General features: G+C 37.4%; 1 protein-coding gene across 2 annotated transcripts in view; it reads right to left on the reverse strand.

Annotated features, from left to right (window-relative positions):
• Nucleotides 1-22,971, reverse strand: part of abr (ABR activator of RhoGEF and GTPase) — a 257,716-nt gene that overhangs the window by 183,985 nt on the left and 50,760 nt on the right. The window contains exon 1 of one of the 2 annotated variants that reach the window (XM_061897921.1): nt 15,792-16,109. The exons of the other annotated variant lie outside the window; for it this stretch is intronic. Coding sequence (XP_061753905.1) covers nt 15,792-15,852 — 61 coding nt within the window. The 5' untranslated portion in view covers nt 15,853-16,109. Of the gene's footprint in view, nt 1-15,791; nt 16,110-22,971 lie in introns of those variants that run through there. 2 annotated transcript variants of the gene reach the window in all.

Genomic DNA, 22,971 nt, shown 5'->3' on the forward strand with positions numbered 1-22,971 from the left:
CAATTAGAGTATAGTGCAGATAAAAAGGCAGGGAGCCTAAAACAATAAGATGTTTCGGATGTAAGATGACAACCTCAGCGTGAGTCTTATGTTTGGAATCATTTCCCACCAGTCATTGCAGACTTTCGGCGGGGTCAAAGTGTTGAAGAATGTTACTTGGCACAGCCTTCAAAAAGCTCTCAGAAAAATCATTGAATGAATTGAGCTTTTACAGTAATTTAACGACTCTATTCAATTGACCAATGAATGAGTCTCATATAGTCGACCAGGGTATAGTCCACAAAATCAAATAACCTCTGGGGTCTCTAATTAGCCAAATAAATACTGGCAATCACAGCTGTAACTTTAGACATTATGTAGATGATATTTGTATTACCAACAGCTGGTTTAAATGTAGCTTGAAGAACATGGCCATAATAGTTTTCAGAATGCAAAAGCGCTTTGAGTCTATATAGAAAAAGCGCTGTATAAATATTAAAGGTGGGAATCTTTGGCCACCTCACAATTCAAAACGATACAGGAGCTACGATTCGATTAGAAATCAATTATTGATGCTTGTTTAATTTATGTATATTGATGGAGTTTTACATTTCTTTTCGTTTCACTAAATAAGCATTAATCACTTGCACCTTTTAAAAACTGTGCATTTTTAATCAGAAACAGTTAAATTAATTCCCATCACATTCATCAAATTCATGGAAATGAGTGCAAAACTGAAATATAAGTGCCCTGTAATAAAGAAGCTGGTCAGATCTCTCGCTGAGGGGGCTTGCTGCAGTCAGCCAATTGTTAAAACTGTCTAAATTACTTTATTATTTATTATTATCTACCCAAACTTCTAATAAATATAATTCAATTCACTTCACAACCACATAGTGATAGATACGAGATTAAGTACTTTTATAGGCACCAACCGAATTCTGTCATGTACGACCATGTATTGACTCCCTACCAGTGTCATATTTCAAAACCTTTGTTGCATGTGACGTCATGTCCAGTTGCAGACTCTGCTGGCTCAAACACTTGGCGGGCAAATATGCACTCAAGCAGCACTCAAGCAGCAATCAGACCAGACTCAGTCAGGCTGCCTTTCCTCTAGACAGTAATGCTGTTTTTGTTGAGGGGTTGTGTGTGTTTTTGTTTTGTGAAGACAACATGCAGTCGGTCAGTAGTCTCTTTGATGTGTATTTCTTTAATTTTTATTTAATTTTTTATTGACAAACTGTTTGGAGGCACACCTGGATGCGTGACCACGCTCTCCCCGAGCTTGGGAAATTTGTTTCACAGTACAACTAGAGTAAATCTAGAGTAAATTGTGCATGTATGGAGAACTTGAAAGTTGAGAGTCTTTAAATTGTATAAATGTGCCTGATAGAAAACACTCGAATATACAGTTAAATGCTCAACTTTTCAAAATGAGCTAGCTTAAGGCTAATTTACATTGGATTTGCCATAGACATGCGATTGAATTAGGTGATTTGGTGATTTTACATGGCGGTATGAACACCTCCATGTTTGGAAATTAAAACTACAACTAAGATGCACTCAGTAATAAGTAAACTACTTACAGTATAAATGCTTTTTGGAGCGCAACAAAAAATAATTAGACTCAATGGCAAAGACTACTCCCTGACTATGCAACACATCGTGCACTACTGCCATGTCTTGAAATTGCAACTGCATGCAAAGTCTACTATACAATAATTACAAATGAGACTCTGAAGTGTAAGACATTAAAAAAGGGCCTTTTATTATTAAACAAATCAAATTAACGACATTCATTAACAATTGAACACACACAGAAGTACAAAAAATTGGCTCTGCTGAGAAGCGCTATAAATTCTCAGGTACCAGGAATTTAAATGGGAAAAGGTACACATCCCTAACTCCAAAAAATGGCAATAGCTGCATTTAAATAAAGTATTATGGTGGTCAGCATCGACCAGTGATATCGCTTCTTGCGTCTTAAAATTGTAGTTGTGCCACTCTTTGTTGTATTAAGCCATGCACATAACATTTGTTGTCATCGCGGGGACCTAGCGCCTATTGCAGAACTGATTTTGAGCTTGTTCCATTAGATTAAGTTTAAGTTGTGAATTACATGTAAAGTGGGGTTTGTAGCAATAATGGCATACTGTATTTTTTGGACCATAAGGCGGACCGGATTATAAGGCGTACTGCCGTTGAGCGGGTATATTCAGGGGTATATACATACAAAAGGAACACCGGATTATAAAGTAGCCAGAATTCAAGCAAGCAGCCAGAATTCAAGCATCCATGTTTGACCCAAAGAGACAACCTAAAGAGAACAGAAAGCCAAGCTTCACTGGGGCCATCAATCTTTTATGACATACACAGCTTTGAGAATGAAACTCCCTCCAGATTAATGGACCCTGGAATGCTTGGGTTAGTCAAGAAATAGTTATGAGTTTCAATCTCATCATTCTTAGAAAACCTGAGGTAGTAAATGACCTATAATGGTTTGTTCACCTGAGACTGCCTGGTTGGCTGGTTGTTGATTCAGTGATTCCATCTATCTCTCAACTCAGAATGGCCCCATCTTCCTTTACCTCTCTCCATCTTCACCCCTCCCATCTTCTTCATTCCGCTCGACTGCCCTGAATGCTTAATCAGGGTTCCTGCCTTCCGGGAGCATGTAAACATGTTGGCAGCGCCATTGGTCGGGACAGTGGTACTCCGATGAGCCCATTGGCTGAAGGGAACGTAGCATGGATGGTAAAGGAAGACGGGGTTGGTGGTTACTCTCATAACGTCTTATGATGGCTGCCCTCCATAGTAACGGACCAAACACACACACACACACACACACACACACACACACACACGCACACACACACACACACACACACACACACACACACACACACACACACACACACACACACACGGTGCCCCAGGCCCTGGGTGCAAAGCGATGGTCCCCATTGATTCACAAGAGCACAAATACACACAGACACATGACACAGCTTCAAACATCAAGCACAACAAGGGATTTTCTGCTTGTCACATGGGAAAATGGCAAACACATTATGAACCACATTGAGACTTAACAAAATTATGCTAATAGCAGTATAACAATTATGTTACATCGATAACTTGAGCAACTGAATTAATAGTGCCTGTGCTGGTTGCAGCCAAATCCTGCACTCCATATTGTCTCAAATGTGTCAGTGCAATTATTCAACATTCATTTCATCAATTCACTTTATCAATTGTTTCTTAATGATTACTTGAAAAGATCTATTTTCTTCCCTGTTTTACGATCCTATTACTAATAATTAAGTGCATACTTCCAAAGTTGACTACCCAGTAAATATACTTATTGCTCAGCTGTTCATAATACAGTTCATGCTGAGTGACACAGTTGCCTTAAAGTTGACCCATTGCACAAATGTGATTGAACCTCATCAAGCAGTAATTTTAGTGTGTGATAGACATGAGCCATTCAAGAAACTGCAGTAATAATGATTCAAGTGTCCATGGCGCAGAGGTAATTTTAAATTAAAGCAATCAATTCTATGCTAAATGAAAAATTATCTACTTTGGTTTCAGTGTCCAGGGGGTATAGTGGTGTCAAGTAAAGAAGTGTACTGTATATCCAACCTTGCACATAAAAAAAGAAGTAGGACAATGTCCACACATATCCGTCATACAAAAACCTTCACTAGCGAATGTCTGGAATTTATTCAGGGTGCTCTATAAAACATTTTAATTTGAATATTTCACCAAATTCAATTAAGCACTTCATAAAGTTTATTCTACCTCTTGTGCTGCTAGTAACAACATACGAGCTGAGCCACAACAAACATCTATTATTCATAAGGTTGCCACTGAATGAACCTTGACAGCCTAGGTTCATAGGAGTATAATCTTGGCAACAAGTCTGGTTGAGGGAGCAGCCAAATTACTGTCTCTCTTGAACTCTTTTCAAATGGACTGTCTCACATTGGGGGAACCACAGCATATTTTAATCTGAGCTGAATCTACCCCAACACAACAGTCATACAAGACATGTGCATCCATAATTTCAGACCTGCACAAATGTAATGATATTCAATACCAGATAGATATAAAAAGTCTACTCTGAGAAAGATCATAACGCAAAGCAACGTTGGTCTGATTTCTGTTTGTAGGTTGCCAAGTATTGCGTAAAAACACAACTGATTTCATGATAATATGTAGAGGGATGTTATGTATGCCAATGAATTGGCACTTTGAGACACTCAAAGCACTTTACAATGAAAACTGAGAACCTATCATTCATTCACACCACATTCACACATTGATCATGGTAAGCTACATTTGTAGCCACAACTGCCTAGACTGACTGACTAAGAGAAACGTGGCTGCTTCCCTGACCACCACCAAATTCATTCACATGTATACACCAGTATGAGTAGCACTTGAAGCAAGGCGAGTGAAGTTTATTGCCCAAGGATACAACAGCAGTGACTATGACGACGGAAGCTGTATTTGTATCAGGAACCCTTAAGTTTCTGGACGGCTGTTCTACCATCTGAGGCATGCCTACCGTCCCTTAAATGGGCTAAAAAAGACCAACAATCTTGGTAAGGAGGAGTGCTCTGCTGGCCTAACGACTCAAAAATAGAAGAAATACAAGTAGCAAGAGTTCATGCCCATAGGGTAAAGATGATTCAGAGAAAGGCAAGGGATTAGTCCAGAATTACACGGGGAAAGCTTGTTAATGATCTCATGGGAGCTGGGACTACAGTCACCAAGAGTTAAAAAACACACAGTTGCAAAAGGACTTCAACGCATTATGGGGCTGATGAACACTGCGTTGTATTGTAGAATTTTGGATTAGGATCTCCTGTTCTCAGCCAGAACACTGAAGATGGGTCATGGACAGGTCTTGAATATCTCGAGGAAAGTGTCCAAAACATACGGCCAAGGCTATTGTGGCCTAGCCAGTCTCTGGACATTAATCCCTTGCAAGAACTGCACTTGTGAGTTTCCAGGTAATAGCCACGAAACGTTTACTATTTGGAGAGTATCTGTTAAGCAGACTGAATCAAAATTCATCCTGAGATGTGTGCAAAACTGGTGACTAACTACAAAAAAATGTAAGAGTTCTTAAGTCATATTTTGCTTTTGGCTCAAAAAGGGTCAAGGGGTGGTTTGGGTTTTTCTGTCACAGAATAGAATAGAATATAATAGAAAGTACTTTATTGATCCCTGGGGGAAATTCAGCACCACAGTTCGCTCACAATAAACAATAGAAATAATAAATAATACATAACATATATTATATATTTAATATATGATATATGAATAATATAAACACGGTGGGCAAAAAAGTATTTAGTCAGCCACCGATTGTGCAAGTTCTCCCACTTAATAAAGAATTTATTTGTAAATTATGGTGGAAAATAAGTATTTGGTCACTTCAAACAAGGAATATCTCTGGCTCTCACAGACTGTAACTTATTCTTTAAGAAGCTCTTCTGTCCTCCACTCGTTACCTGTATTAATGGAACCTGTTTGAACTCGTTATCTGTATAAAAGACACCTGTCCATAGCCTCAAACAGTCTGATTCCAAACTCCACTATGGCCAAGACCAAAGAGCTGTCGAAGGACACCAGGAAAATAATTGTAGACCTGCACCTGACTGGGAAGAGTGAATCTACAATAGGCAAGCAGCTTGGTGTGAAAAAATGAACTCTGGGAGCAATTATCAGAAAATGGAAGAAGTACAAGACCACTGATAATCTCCCTCGATCTGGGGCTCCACGCAAGATCTCATCCCGTGGGGTCAAAATGATCATGAGAATGGTGAGCAAAAATCCCAGGACCCCACGGGGGGACCTGGTGAATGACCTGCAGAGAGCTGGGACCAAAGTAACAAAGGTTACCATCAGAACAAAAATTTTAAAAGAAATTCAAAAGACTTTGAAATAGGATTTAAATTGTATTCTACAGATTTTCTAGATTTGCCAGAATATTTTTATTTTAATCATAATAAGTTTGAAGAAATATTTCACAAATAATCTTTGTCGAAAAAACAGAAGCTAAAATGAAGAATTAAATTAAAATGTATTTTTTATTTTTTTAAATAAATAAAAAATACTTGAACATTGATTTAAATTGTCAGGAAAGAAGAGGAAGGAATTTAAAAGGTAAAAAGGTGTGTATGGGTTTAAAAATCCTAAAATCATTTTTTAGGTTGTATTTTTTCTCTAAAATTGTCTTTCTGAAAGTTATAAGTAGCAAAGTAAAAAAATAAATGATTTTATTTAAACAAGTGAAGACCAAGACTTTAAAATATTTTCTTGGATTTTCAAATTCTATTTGAGTTTTGTCTCTCTTAGAATTAAAAATGTCGAGCATAGCGAGACCAGCTTGCTAGTAAATAAATAAAATTTAAAAAAATAGAGGCAGCTCACTGGTAAGTGCTGCTATTTGAGCTATTTTTAGAACAGGCCAGCGAGCGACTCATCTGGTCTTTACGGGCTAACTGGTGCCCCCTGGCACGGCGTTAGTGACCCCTACTCTACATAGAACAAGAATGGGAAAGAATTCCACTTTAAAAGTTTCAACAATGTTTCCTCAGTTCCCAAACGTTTATTGAGTGTTGTTAAAAGAAAAGGTGATGTAACACAGTGGTGAACATGTCCTTTCCCAACTACTTTGGCACGTGTTGCAGCCATGAAATTCTAAGTTAATTATTATTTGCAAAAAAAAAATATTTATGAGTTTGAACATCAAGTATCTAGTCTTTGTAGTGCATTCAATTGAATATGGGTTGAAAAGGATTTGCAAATCATTTTATTCCGTTTATATTTATATCTAACACAATTTTCCAACTCATATGGAAACGGGGTTTGTACATTAGTTTTACAAATCCCGTGCAGACTGAAAATCTTATTTTGAAACTCTGGATGAATGATGAGAAGGGCTCGTTCCAGTTTGCAAAAACGATAACCGCACACCAGCATTAGAACACACATTTGTAGCCACAAATCGTTAATACTGTATGGCTCATGTATTTATTTCACTCACTCAAATACAAATTAATGTATATATTTTTTATTTTCAGTTGATGTTTTGTCCGTTTCTGTTAAAAGAAACCTATCATAAAAAGGATGGACTGTATAAAGTATGGCACTATATGTGAAATTCAGTTAGTTTATGGACTAAACCTACAAAAACAATTAGACTTAACTTTCTTAAAAAAAATAACAGTGGGAATCAATAATCCCGGAACAAAAAATGGAAACAGCGATAATTACACTGGCAGCTTTTTGTAATATATAAAAGAGTGTTGCAGGAATAAATAAGTGTTCTGTTTATTACTCTTTTGGTAATAAAAGCAAATTAGAAGTCCTTTGTGCTAATCATCCAAATGTTAGACAAAGTTAGTTTCACTAAGCTACATAATAAATCCAGGTTATAAACAAAATAGCATGGGCTAATATTTGTTTAATTTAGAGGGAATAATTAAAATTGTGCAGGGTTAAATCAATATCGAACATTTCTCAGGTCATAAAATGTTCCCCGACTTATGTGAGAAAAATAATCATGAAGTGGATTATGTAAGCAAGAGCCCCTTACAAGGTCCGATGGGAGGGAAGAGGATGCTTGAAGACAAAGCAGAAAAGTCTTGCCGAGTAGAAGCAGCGCAGATGATCTTATTACATAACGCTGCTTTGGGTTGAAAAAAATAATTTCTACCTAGTAGTGTGTTTGACAACAGCTTTGAATATTTGTTTCTATTGCCCCCATGCAGGCATTGGTGTCATTTATTGATCGTGATAATGGAGGCGCTTATACAGTGAGAAGAAGGTTTTGCTAATAAATAGTAAAATTACGGCTTAAATCAGTATTAGACAATTATGGCTACTATTCGTCTATTACAAAAATATATTTGTCATTTTATTACATACTGGATTAAGTACATAGTTAAAATACTGCAATTTGATGGTTAATATCTCACATTTTAAGTAAATAAAACACATTTGATGGGCAAGTCACAATAGAAATGTTTTTTTCCGCTATCAGATCCCATTGATTTTCACTCATTCATGGTGGCATTGAGGATAAAGCCACAGGCTGTTCAAATTGAGCAAGAAATTGAGTGACAGACGTGGGCGGTTCGGTCCAAATTGATTGCGTGGGGAAAGATAAATGTGACTTGCCTCGCTGTGTTTACAATGCAGGAATGTCGTTCAGAATATCCACTGTGGTCTTGTTTGCAGTTTGCAGGCTGCATGACAGCCAAATAACTGCAAACATTAAACACTTACAGACAGAACTGGGACTGGGTCAAAGTCAGCCAGGAGCAGCAGTGAGGTTGGCTCCATTTATCACAGATGATGTGCTGCTGACAAGAATAAAGGTTCGACAGATTTTGACCAATACTTGGTGAAGTTGCAGCTCAGGGGAACCTACAACAGGTAAAGTCTCGTTGCAGACAGAGAAAACTACTTTGCTACTTTCCTATCAATTTGAATGAGACCTGAGGGGAAAACATCTATTTCTCGGAAAGTCCCATAGTCACCAATTCATCGATCAATGTGTCATTAAAAAGGTCATAAAGTATTTCATGTTTGCACCAAGTGGAACTGTTTCGTCCAGCTCTCCCTCCACATGGTTCCCTTGTTGCATGGAAAAACATGTCCACGATACACTAGTGTTGGGTAACGATACTTGTGAATGTCCATCATTTTTGATACAACAATGAAAAATGAAAAATAAACTGAACTTATGTACTTTTAAATTCATTACTTTATTTTAAAACTGTTTCAAGCTGTCATTGTTTAAGATCACTGTGCGCCAACATCTTTTTCCACAGAATTTAGCTTGCAGTATCTGTTGCCAAGAGGTAACAAACTAAAAAAAACAACAGTTGCCTAAAACCTCTCATTGACTCAAAAAACAATGTTGTACTTATAAATACAATCATAAATAATAATAGTTATCAATAACTAGCAATAAGTATTTTACATTCGAAAAAGAACAGCAGTAGTGTATAGCCTTCAAATACAGTACATAAAACGGACCATATTGTTCTTTGAATGAAATAGGCTGATGAAAAGGCTAAAAGATGTATTTTAAGACAAATCTTTATCAGTATCAACTTTTCAGCCTTGTAACTCCATTTCTACACTATTTTATTTCTACAATGTGCTACAGTTCTATAAAAAAAAGAGCTACGTTCTACAAATGGCCCCTGGACCCAACTTTGAACAATACAAATGTACTTATGTTACCAGTCAGGCAAAGTCATCTCAAAGCTGTGTCTTCTTCGTACTTACGGAAGTGACAAATGTGTTGCAACAAGGTTGGACAAGTTTTGTGCACAGGATTGCACATGGTAATAACACTACCTGCCGGGCTTGTGGAGGTGGATTTCCACTTGCGTGTAAAAATTTGCTAACTGGTAATTAGCGCTCCAGTTGCCAGCTAGTGTTTAGCGCTCTAGTTTCCAGCTAGCAATTAGCGTTACAGTTACAAGCAAGTGATTAGTGCTCCATGATTTGCAGACTAATTGTTAGCTAGCAATTAGCATCGCAAGCTGGAGATTTTCCAAATAGTTGCCAACTAGCAATTAGCGCTCAAATTGCCAGCTTGAGTTTAACACTCTAGTTGCTAGCTGGCGATTAGCACTATAGTTGCCGTCTAGCAATCTGCGCACTAGTTGCCAGCAAATTATTAACGCTCTAGTTGCCAGCTTGTGATTAACGCTCAAATTTCCAGCTCGAGACTTGCAGACTAGTTGCCATCTAGCAAATAGCGCTTAAGTTTTCAGCTAGCAGTATACGCTGCCAGCTCGCGATTAGCACAATTGTTGCCAGATAACAATTAACACTCAAATTGCCAATTAGCCAGTTGCACACTAGAAAATTTGTAAGCTAGATACCAGCTAGCGATTAAAACTGTTATTGCCAGCTAAAGATTTGCCGACTAGCTGCCATCTAGCAATTAGCGCTAGCCAGCTAGCGATGAGAGCTATACTTGCCAGCTAGCAATTTGCGCACTAGTTGCAAGCTAGCATTGAGCACTTTAGTTGCCAGCTTGCCAAAAAGGATATAGTTGCCAGCTAACTATTAGCGGCAATAAACTGTTTAAATATCTTGGTATTGCACAATACCAAAGTATCTTTATGACCAGCTTAATATAAAACACATTTTTTTACAAGATATATAATTAAGGTGTCTCCACTCTATCGCTCTAATCAGTTTGGGGGTCCTTGGCCTTGACAATGCTGGAGAACCCTGATCTAGACCACAAGGAAGGGACTGAAATGTAGATTGTAATACTCATAGGTCCTCTTTTAGAGTTAATGACATTGACAAATACTATTGAAACTCTTAGCTGCTGGGGTTAAGACCTGACGATACAAAAGAGGGTGTGTCATGTATACACTTACACAAAAGAAGAAAAAAAAATTAAGTGGCCGCCCTTGAGTCTACCACTTATGCTGCTGACTAAGCGTGTTAGCGATTGAGTGACTGATGAGGGGTCCGCTGATTGAGTATTTTGTTTGTAAACAAAAGCTGGGGTGAGGTTAGCACTCTCTGCTCTTTTACTGTCTAAATTCAATGTTTAAAAAAAATACCTAATAGTTTTTAAGATTTCCCCAGCACACACTGTGCTATGAAAATAAGGCAAAAACCACTTAACACAAAGAGGTAGGGTAGTGTGGTCACAGTCTAACATTGGCTGGATGGAGCATACAAAACAATTACAGCCACATGTCAGGAAGCCAACAACAACAAAATATCTTTAGAGCATGTTCCTTGTTTCAGGAACTGTGTTTCAAGTGCAAATCATTTACAAACCCACGCTGGAGTCATATTGCACAACTAGTTCGACAACCAATGGACATCTCCTTAAGAGCTGCCTCGAGAAGCAAAGAGCAATAAGACTATTTTTACATTTCTGGACAGTGGATGAGTCAAGAGACAGAGTTGCCCGGAGTAAATGAATGTAAAAAAAAAAAAAGAGGCGTTGATAACCAAAGTAGGATGAAACGACAGGTGAACAAAAGCACGGTTTCCTTTTTCTCCTTAACAGAGATCATTATAAAGCCGAGACAGAGGCTGCTGTAATGTTAATAATGGGATCTCTATCCCACATTCAGCCTCTGACAAATTCCATCCTTAAACAAGTTGAAAAACTTAGTCGGGTGTTACCATTTAGTGGGCAATTGTACGGAATATGCACTGTACTGTGCAATCTACTAATAAAAGTTTCAATCAATCAAAAATTGCTCTATTTTTGAAAGGAAAAATTTACAGGACTCTCAAATGTGATAATGTCCATAGGCAGCTATCGTCTACTAAAGATTTAGTGATCTTTGGTAAAAAAGCCACAAAATTATTAACTATTCTTGAATATCACACACAGCCGGACTTTCAACTTTAAAATAAATACTTTGGGGTGCATACTCATTTCAAAAGCTTTGTCATGAGCAAAAAAGGAAGCGCCTGCTCCACATTAGCATATATTAGCATAAAGGCTGGAAGCAGAGCAAGGCAACTAGTTTGCCGATCACTGCAACCATGAAAAACTATATAATCTGCACAACCCCCACATTATCACCATGTGTTGTCTCGAGGGATGAGTATAATCATCTATCTTTGAGATTTTTGTCCAAATGATTGTTTTTTGAGTAATTGCAATGAATTGTGTGGAAATAAATAATTGTTTTATCTGTAATGGCAAAATGGATTGCACTACCTGGTTGCAACCAGCAGGAGCGCAATTTAATCACTCAACTAGTTTATGATCTGAAGAAGAAAGACATGACTGCAGCTACACATACCTCTGCAATGGCAACTCCTCAAGGCAGCATTAATTAGCTCAGAACAACAAAGAGATCAAGACAGAACATTCAGAAAGCAATTTCCCCATGCAATAATATGTTATTTCTATACAATTACATTTACAGATGAAGAAGACGAAGCCCAACAAAGAAGCTGCAATAAAGCAATATTTTTATGTTTGTTGCGAGCACTTTGCTCAATATAGACATGGAAAAACACCTTGTTCAACTGTACAACAAATATACTGCTCCCCTGAATAAATGAACTTTCCCACAATATGACTCAAGTTATGCAATACTGCTGAAGTTGCTCTTTACTTTAACTTTAAACTAAGCCTGTTAAAAATGACTGCTTTTAAGGGGAACTGTGCTTTTTGGGGGAATTTTGTCTGTCGTTCACAATCATTATGAGAAACAGTTCCCCTTTAATGTGGATTAATAAGTCTTAATTATTAAATCAGTTTTATAATTTGTATGCAATTTTTACATTTATAGTGTTCGCGTCGTGCATGCACAAATGTGCATTGGATCGGGTAGTGACAGGCGACAGATGCAAACAAATCAATATGGAAGACACTAAACAGCAGGTTGGCCCTCTCTATTGGAAATTTGAGTGCAAAAAAACATGACGGAAGAGTCAATCGACAAAGTATTAAGCACACTCTGCAGGAAGGCATTTTTACTGAGGTGGATAAATGTTGACAATACCAAAGCGTCAAATCATAAGGTTCACGTATTTAGGCGTGGGCTTGCATGCAGTTTTGGATGCCTCTGCCCGCAGTGCTTTGCAGTCTGGCTACTTTATGACGTCACAGTGAGATGGACTACTTATTGGACATTAAGGGCACCTGCACTTTTTTTGGAATTGTGCTTATCAGGCAGCACGGTAGGACGGGGTTTACTGCATGTGCCTCACAATACGAAGGTCCTGAGTAGTCCTGAGTTCAATCCTGGGCTCGGGATCTCTCTGTCTGGAGTTTGCATATTCTCCCTGTGACTGCGTGGGTTCTCTCCGGGTACTCCAGCTTTCTCCCACCTCCAAAAACATGCACCTGGGGATAGGTTGATTGGCAACACTAAATTGGTCTTACTGTGTGAATGTGAGTGTGAATTTTGTCTGTCTATAAGTGTTGGCCCTTAAGGTCCAAGTTGAGGTGGCGACTTGTCCAGGGTTTACCCCGCCTTCCGCCCGAATGCAGCTGAGATAGACTCCAGCACCCCCCACGACCCCAAAATGGACAAGTGGTAGGAAATGGATGGATGGATTTACAACTCCAATGTAAGAGAAGAATTCATCTGGGAAAGGGTCCAGTCACCCCCGCAATTCGAAGAGTAACAAGTGGTAGAAAATGCATGGATGGATTCTAACTTGTAATATACGGCAAGTATGACAATGCTAACAACGCGGCTAATGGGAGTCATTTATTGCGCTCATAAAGCGCTCATAAAACATCCAAAAACTGCGAACAACATTTCATTTACATGTCGTGACCTGAAGATCAACCAAGTTGTCGCAACATTGTTATTATAAGCGCTAACACCAAGGAACTGCTTTCAGCATCGCCGTGATCACCGAGAGGTAACTAGCTTATGTAGCTATTGACAATACTAAGCTGGTGAAAGGTTTTAGGGTTTTTTGTCCTGTCCTGCGACTCAGGCAAATCATTCTGTTGATGTACATGCCCATATTTGCTGTACAGATTTACTTTATAGAAAAGAAGTGTGGGATACTTCTCTTGTTGCCTTATTTTTATTTGACTTTATTAAATGGATTTATATTATTATTTGGCGCAGCCGGACTGCGAGCAGTAGGGGATTGAAAAAGAAAGACAGAAGGGAGAATTGCCGGAACCAGAGGGGGATAAGACAGAGAGAAAACAACAAAAAAACTCAAGTTAAACCTAGATTATACCTGTATAGTGGAAGGTTGTGGCCATAAACCGAGAAGTTGGTAAACTTCGACCTGGAGATAGTGAAAAAGACATAAAATATGCTAGTTTGCGCCTACCTTTTTTTTTTTTTTTACCTGCGTAAATATTATGACTAATTTTTCATCTTTAGAGGAAGTTATGAACATCCAATCAGTCAACATCCCAGTGAGAGGAGACATTGTACAGTATCGGATTTTTTAATTATGTTTGTTTTTCAAGTTTAGCACTTAGCAATAGTGCTACTTGCTAGATCTGCTTATCACTCATCTTCTAAAATGTGTTGCTCATTCTCCATACAGTATATTCAGGCTCAAAAATATTTTGGACCATCATTTGTCCCAAGTAGTTGTTGGCTCTCATGAAATATGTCATGTTCGGTAGTAGTAGTAGTAGTTGAAAAGGCATACCCCAATCTAAACTTAAGGGATGTAACAGTAAACGGTCTAACAAAAAACCTTGGTAAAACTTACCAATATTAGTATTAAAGTTTTAAATTAAAATTATCGTAAAACCGGCCTTGATAGCACTTTTATAAAGTTACAGACCGGTGAAACTGCTTATTTACTGGGGAAGTAAGCTAGCACAGCAAGCTTAAATGCTAACATGACAACAAGAGAGAATAATGTCTTCATCAATTAAAATACGAGATTCCCCAATCCAAACGTGTATATACACATTAGTGTCTGAGCAATTAGGATATTTAATTGCGCACCTTAAAGCTACTGGGCCTGGCTGTGCTGTCTTTACTCAAAGAGGTCGATCGATATCAATAGTTAATCAATATGACAACAGGAAGTGAATTTGCGTGAGGTCAAATCATACGTGACACACCCAACACGTTTTTTTCTTTATAATTAAAAAACACTAAAACTTTTACAAATTAAAACAGTAGAATATAAACATAATCAAACACACACACACACAAAAATATATATTATTGTAAAACATATTTCTTCTGCCAAGAAAGTATATAGTGTGGCTCTTTGTTTTTTATTTTTTAAATAAAACTTGGTTATAGGTCTGTATGAATACTTTTTGAGCACATTCAACAATACTGCAATAATAAAAATTAACCATGAGCATTTTAGTGACAACAACCGTGATATGAAATGTTCATATTGTTACATCCCTACTAAGCAACTAAGCTATTCAATTTTGCACAAGCCGTGCTCTCTTAGCACAGAGAAAAGTTTTTACAATGCGGTGAAAGACGGCTGAACAGAGCAGAATGCCACACAGCCTGCCAGAAAAAGTAAATAATAATAGATTTTATTTGTTATGCACTTTTCATTTAAGTAAGCCACAAGGGCTACAACCAATATTTATTAAAAAACAATAAAAGCATAGCCATTAAAACATGAAACTATAACACTATAAGTGAAGAATTAGACACACAAAACATTCAAAATAGTGGGTTTTCTAACAGTTTGTCTATTTATTGTAGTTATTTATGAAAAAAAACTAACCTGGGCAAAAGATTTCAGTGTGTGCATAAGTACTTTTACACATATTCAACAATTCCACGATACTGATAACCACAATAAAATACATTTTAATATCTACCTTTAGCCAACGATTGAATTAGAAGTGGTGCATCACTCTCAAAACCCCAACGCAATATTCCTTCAATATTGGCGTAATTGTGGAAGGGAAGCAAGGGAATTATGTTGTTAACCAACTGACCAAGTGTACTAAACATATCAGACAGCACAGCAGGAAGACCGCAATAAGTAACAGATTAAAAATTCAACATCAGACAGCAAGTGTCCTCAGTGGCTGTGACATAAGGTTCTGCCTTCACATTCAGCACTATTCGCCATTCCTTGCTTTGCTTCTGTACCAGACTGTAAAATGCAGGCAAGAATTAGTCGTTGCTACTTGCTTGCAATGGAAGCAAAGAATGAGGGCAGGAGGTCAACAGGGTTGTTATGGACAACTACAGTAATGCACACTAATTGGAAGTCCAGAGAAGAGTGCTTCACTTCCACTGTGAAGTAGATGTAGCTATCTTTTCGGACAAACGAGGACAAATAAACAAATGGATACATACTGCTGTACAGGGTGTCGATCCAGGAGAGCCGAGGCAAGCCATGAGCGCTGAGGGGCTCCATCCTTTTATTCGCACCCCGTGAGCTCAGTCAGTCCCTCTTTTCCTACTGCTGCTTCTTCCGTTTGCGTTAAGTTGCAGCTGTACGCCTGGCCTCCCTCCCTGATCTTATCCTTGTGAAAAAGCTTTCATCTCGCAGGATGGATCACAAAGAATCCTTCGGACGAAATGTCAAGAGACCCCCTGAGGTCCAACAGGCAGACAAGAGAGAGAGCCAAAAGGAGTGTTTGTATGACTGCGTGTGTGTGTGTGTGTGTGTGTGGGTGTATGTGAGCGTGTATCCAAGAGAGTGAGAGAGAAAACAACAGGCTGGAGACGACCACAGCCGAGCGTTGCTAGGGGAAGGGAGAAGCACTCCCGCTCTCTCTCTCGCTATTACTTGCTCTCTCTCTCATCCACCCCTCCTCTCTATCTTTCTATTCTCTGCAAATACTGTCGCTGTCGAGCTCTCACCCTCTTTATTTACTGGGGCGGCGTGACTGGTAGATCCCCGTGCCAAAAACTTGAGGGTTCCAGGTTCAATTCCAGCTTCTGCCATCCTATTCACTGCCATTGTTCCCTTGGGCAAGACACCTCACCCACCTGCTCCCACTGCCACCTACACTGGTTTAAATGTAGCTTATAAAGATTTAGTCAACAGGTTTCATGATGTAAAGCGCCATATGGAAAAAAGCGCTATATAAATATAATTCACCTCATTTCTTTATCATTGAGTAGAGACAATATCTAAAGTGATCTCTCATCTGAATAAACGAGTTGTACTCAATTTCTCGGTTATAGATCTTCCTTTTGAGTGTCTAATATCAAAAGCTATTTTTATCGCCAGAATTTCAGAATTCTTCCACTTTTCTTATTCTGATGTTTGTTTAAAGTACAAATGAATTTCTGAGGCCAAACACCATTGATCTTTGATTTGCACATATTTAGAAACAATTTTTACCATAGAAAATGCTTTGTATCTCCTCGGTTTACAGCTTTCTAATGTGACAGTAATGTATATGAAAAACTAAGGGTGTACTGATACAACTTTTTCACTTCTGATACAATACCAATATTGCAGCCTTGAGTATTGGCCAATGTTAATATCAATCCGACACAATATCAGCGCAATTAATACAAAACTTGTATTATTTGTTTTGTAGTCTGCAAGTTTCATTCAACATGTCAGATTTAAGACTACTCAAGGCCATAATGAATACAACTTAGGATCCATCTGACAGACTTACTACCAATAAAGTACAAAGATGTGACGGATAATTGTTTTGTTTATTTCCCCATTGAGCAAAGGGACAAAAAGATTTTACTTTTATATATTGTGTGTGTTAAATCTGCAAAACCAATCCAAAGTAGGTCAGTATACAGTATTGTAAGCTATATAAACGTTGTGCTATGGATGACTAGGAATGTAACAATATAGAAAAATGTATGTCATGGTTATCATGACCAAAATTTCCCAATACCAATATTTTGGTACCTGAATGTGCTCATATACACACTACTTATACACACAACAAAATATTTTCACCAAGTTATTCAAAAACAATACTAAAATAAATAGACACACTTACAAAACTAGCAATTTTACCAGGTTTGTGTTTCTCGTCTTAGTAATTCACCTGTTTGGGTGGCAAAGTTTTTATTTCATTCATCCATTTTCTACCGTTTGTCCCTTACGGCAGTGGTCCCCAACCAACGGGCCCCGGCCCGGTGGCCCGATTGGTACCGGGCCGCGGAATAAATTTTTATTAATTTTTATTTAAAAAAATAAAAATATTTTTTTATTTTTTTTATTTTTTTTTTTATTAAATCAACATAAAAAACACAATATTCACTTACAATTAGTGCACCGACCACAAAAACCTCAATTTTTCATGACAAAAACGTCCCTTTTTCATGACAAAGAAAAAAAAAAGAAAAAAAAATACATATAATCTTCCATTTTGATAAAGTGGAATGGAGATACAATATAAAAAAGAACAAAGAAGAAGATTACTTTTTCGCCGCATTGCGACGGGGGTCCAGGAATCTCACACCTCCCCCCACAATGAGTCAGGCATACTGTCTGCCGCACGCATTGACTTTTTTTACTATTTTACTAAGGTTTTATGATTAATCTGCAAGCCTAAACTCGTTACAGAAATACATTTCATACATTATTATGATTCTGGAAAGACAGAGCATAGTGTGTTTAATAACATTTTATATGCGATATACCGAGGGTTAACAAAAGGCCTAGTTTGTTAGGTATTACACAATCTACTGAGTGGCACAGCTATGTGCTGCCTCGCGACGCATCTTCTCCCTGTATTAAAACGGGACATACAGAAATTCTGTAATACTTTCATTTTAAAAAACTTTTTAAATTTTGATTGATTGATTGAAACTTTAATTTTTAGATTGCACAGTACAGTACATATTGGTGCTAAAAATCTGTCAACATTCTTTAGTTCGACTCTGAAAAGCTATGAATCTGCAATGCTTGATTGTCGGTGTTTTACGGCTACCGTAATCAGACTATGCTTCAATATACAAATATGTTGGAGCATATGAGTTGAATTACATCTTAAGGTCATAAACAGGTTTGAAATATTTTATCATGGAATGTTTTATTTATATTTCCATTAGGGGTATGGGAAAAAAATCTATTCGAATTTGAATCGCGATTCTCACGTTGTGCGATTCAGAATCGATTCTCATTTTTTTTAAATGTATATTAATTTTTTTTTTTTTTATCAATCCAACAAAACAATACACATCAATACCATAACAATGCAATCCAATTCCAAAACCAAACCTGACCCAGCAACACTCAGAACTGCAATAAACAGAGCAATTGAGAGAAGACACAAACACGACACAGAACAAACCAAAAGTAGTGAAACAGAAATTTACATTATCAACAACAGTATCAATATTAGTTGTAATTTCAGCATAGCAGTGATTAAAAATCCCTCATTGCCATTATCATTAGACATTTATATAAAAAAAAAAGAACAATAGTCTCACAGTGGCTTACACTTGCATCGCATCTCATAAGCTTGACAACACACTGTGTCCAATGTTTTCACAAAGATAAAATAAGTCATATTTTTGGTTCGTTTAATAGTTTAAACAAATTTACATTATTGTAATCAGTGATAAAACATTGTCCTTTACAATTATAAAAGCTTTTTACAAAAATCTACAACTCTGCTTGCATGTCAGCAGACTGGGGTAGATCCTGCTGGAATCCTATGTATTGAATGAATAGAGAATCCTTTTAAATTGGGAAAAAATACTTTTTGAATCGAGAATCGTGTTGAATTGAAAAAAAAAATCGATTTTGAATCGAATCGTCATCACAAGAATCGATATTGAATCGAATTGTGGGACACCCAATGATTCGCAGCCCTAATTTCCATCCAACCATCCATCTTCTTCCGCTTATCCGAAGTCGGATCGTGGGGGCAGCAGCCTAGGCAGGGAAGCCCAGACTTCCCTCTACCCAGCCACTTCGTCCAGCTTTTAACGGGGGATACCGAGGCGTTCCCAGGCCAGCAGGGAGAGATAGTCTTCCCAACGTGTTCTGGGTCTTTATTTATATTTATTTATTTATTTATATTTATCTATATTAATTATATTTAATAGTTGATTCCTACGTCGCATCAATTCTTTCTTTAGGGTCATGTCTGGAACAATCTGCTTGTCTCACTCGGCCAATTATGCAAATTATGTGATGACGTCATATTTCCACTGCCCCGGCCACACCCCCACAGTCAAATAGATTGTCAATCTGTAGCAAAGACCAATTTCATACCATTTATATTTAATTCAAAGGATTGATATGTATATACTGGTGAGAGATTCATAGTACATTATTGATTCCGCCTCCCAAAAAATCAGAATCAAGAATCGTTGGGCACTGGAATCAAACTGAGGAAAACCAGAATCATCTAATTTCAAACGATGCCCAACCCTACCCTGAGTAATGGCTTGCAAAATGTCCTTTTTAAAAATGGATTTCTGAAAATGTTCCAATTGATTTGGAATCATGATTTAAAAAAATGATGGCGATTTGGATGTGTATTGATTTTTTTTCTCAGGAGACTTACCAAATGTTATCATTAATTTCAAAAGGGTTAGAAGGGTAGATAGTATATTTTCTAAATATTATGTGCAATAATGTAGGTCAGGTCAAGTCAGGGAGCATGCTCATATGTGTCTAAATGCCAGCAGTCCTCCCCAGCAACCGCAGTTGCCCCCATTAATTTGTCTCCCCTAAGTATTCTTTTGACAACCTCTGTGTCTTAACCACCCGTCAGGTGCCCTAACAAAGTGCACACCACAGTGAGCCCCTAAATATCATAGCTGGCATTTAACAATGAAAATACCACTGACCACAACTTACATGTCCTATTTGGGTCTGTTTGAAGAGAAAAATACAATGTATAAGCCTAAACACCGATGATTATGACATATCAAAATTAGAAAAAATAATGCAGTAAAAATAAAGCAATTAAATAATCAAGCTTAATTGGTCACATTCAGTTCATCATCAACAAAGTGTGCTTGTTGATAGAATGACCCACACAACATGTGTGTCCATAGCAATAATTCAACCATTATCAACAACAACATCACTAGCAGCAATTTGAAAGCCTCACTTAAAACCCCTGCCAGGTCCCACATACGGCCATCCTCCCCCTTCAACCTCTTATAAAAACTTCAATTAGGACACAAAGGCTGACAAGAGGATCCCCTCCCTAACCAGCCCCACCTCAACCACAGTAGGCCTCGAGCATTGCTCTTTGTCTGCTCTTATGAGCCAGCTGGAGAAAACACACACACAGCCATGTGTTAATGTATCTCTGTCAAGGCATTTAAAAATCTGTATTTATGTATAATAATGAAGGGGGAAAATACACCTGTATGTTTTATGAACAATGAATACATGAGAGATTTATCGGAAGGGAAAAGTCACCCAGGCGTAGACAAAAAAACAGCACTGAGGCACTTCATCAAAAATATATTAATCTATTGTACACATCCTTTGTCTTAAATCAGGGACAATATGCTGCACAGCACGCTCACGCACATGCAAAGGTAAGTGCCATTGCTTTATCTGTTTGGTAAGTTTTTGTCGACTAATGAAAAAGCTCCACACAGCAGAAATGGCTTATTCTGTACAACCAAAACATTCACTGTGCTAAAAATTAGGGTTGTCAAAGATAACACGGGATTAACGCGCGTGCTCCCTGACTCCTTTTTGATCCTCGGTCCATTCCGTAGCGTGCGAAATGTAATAGGGTTCAGTTACTGTTGAGCCACAAGCTTGAAAATAGCAAGCAGAAATGCACAAAGAAAGGAGGACATTAAGGAAATCTCCGATCCAAAGCCATGGCAAAGTGTTCTCGCCGTGAGACGACATCATTGGGACTCCTGCTGGTGCGCTTTGCTGCATATAATGAGGAGCTTTTATACCAATCACACACTTTCGGCTTCTCAATATTAGCGCTATGCGTCCCATCCAGTCTAACCACCAAAACAATGAAATCAATGAAAAATCGTCTTACATTACGATCACGCTTTGTCAAATATGTTTTATAATGAGACCTGTGGTATTTCTACCTAAATAAATGTTTCCTGGCAGATTGTAATAAAGTGTATATTATTTTATAATCTGTTCTGATTGGTAGTCCGCAATTACAGAATGTTTAGCGGGCTGATTATTAAATTGTATTAATAAATAGAGTAGGTTAAAACATCATCATGCAGAAATATGAATACCCTTAACTTGTACAACATGTAATGTACAGAATTTTAGAAGCATTTATTCAGGTAGTAATATCTAAGATTACATTATCAAACATCTTTGACAATAAAACCATGATCATAACAATACACATGATGTGTAATTTATGTGTGATACTAGTATCTAAACATGGTGTAGCTCCTCCTTTGAATGCGAGAGCTCCTACAGCAGGAATACAATTTCTGTATAGCTACAAAATACTAAAGCTGGCGTGTTTATGTCCTTCTTGTGTTGAGCTGTTTAAAAAAGCATGTTTGGAAAAAAACATTTCATTAATGCAAACTAATTGTCCTGACATAGTAAGAAAAAAAATTAGAATTATCTATCTGGGTAGACTTATTAATAACGAAAAATTATATTTAACTGCAATTAATCGCGATTAAATTATTTTACTGTTTGACAGCCCTAAAAAAATTAAAAGCAATACTTCTTCCAAAAATTAAAGCTGCAAGAAACCTATCTTACTGCTGGCTTTAACTCTAAAGCCTGTAACATTTAAATTAGAACATTTTCCTGATTGCAAATATGATCATACATACTTTTTTTGATGAAAATATACTTTGATAATTTAAAGTCAAGAACCATGATGAAAGTGAAATAGCCTATACTGTATATAACCTCTCATATAAAATACAGTATCCACAGAATACATAATTTTCCAGTATTGATCCAATAGCTATACAAAATCCAATTATTAGCAGGTACGCAGTTTTCCCTCGAGTTCGTATTTTAAATGTGATATAATATGTATTAGAAGTAGCCCAAAAGTCACAAGTTCCACCTTCTATGAAGGGATCAAGTTCGAGCATTTTGAACATGTCTGCTTGCAAATGTGGTCTTCACCCCTTGTTGCGCAGTCCAGGAGGGATTTAAACCAAAAATATATTTTTAAAAAAAACACAGGTAAAAAAAAAATAGGAAGAGGGAAACGTTTAAGAACACAAATGAAAACATTATAGAACACAGAACTGCTGCAATCATCTGCCGCATTAGCGGCACAATTTTTCTACATACAGCAACAAAAAGTGGAACGCAATAAAAAACAAAATACAAATTATAAATAATAAATACATATTGTCCCCATACCACTGCACCATGCATAGATAAATAATAAAACCCCCATCTTAACACCCATGTACAGTGGGGCAAAAAATTATTTAGTCAGCCACCGATTGTGCAAGTTCTCCCACTTAAAATGATGACAGAGGTCTGTAATTTTCATCATAGGTACACTTCAACTGTGAGAGGCAGAATGTAAAAAAAAAAAAATCAGGAATTCACATTGAAGGAATTTTAAAGAATTTATTTGTAAATTATGGTGGAAAATAAGTA

The sequence above is a fragment of the Nerophis ophidion genome, linkage group LG04 (genome assembly GCF_033978795.1).
Source record: "Nerophis ophidion isolate RoL-2023_Sa linkage group LG04, RoL_Noph_v1.0, whole genome shotgun sequence".
NCBI classification, from domain to species: Eukaryota; Metazoa; Chordata; class Actinopteri; order Syngnathiformes; family Syngnathidae; genus Nerophis; species Nerophis ophidion.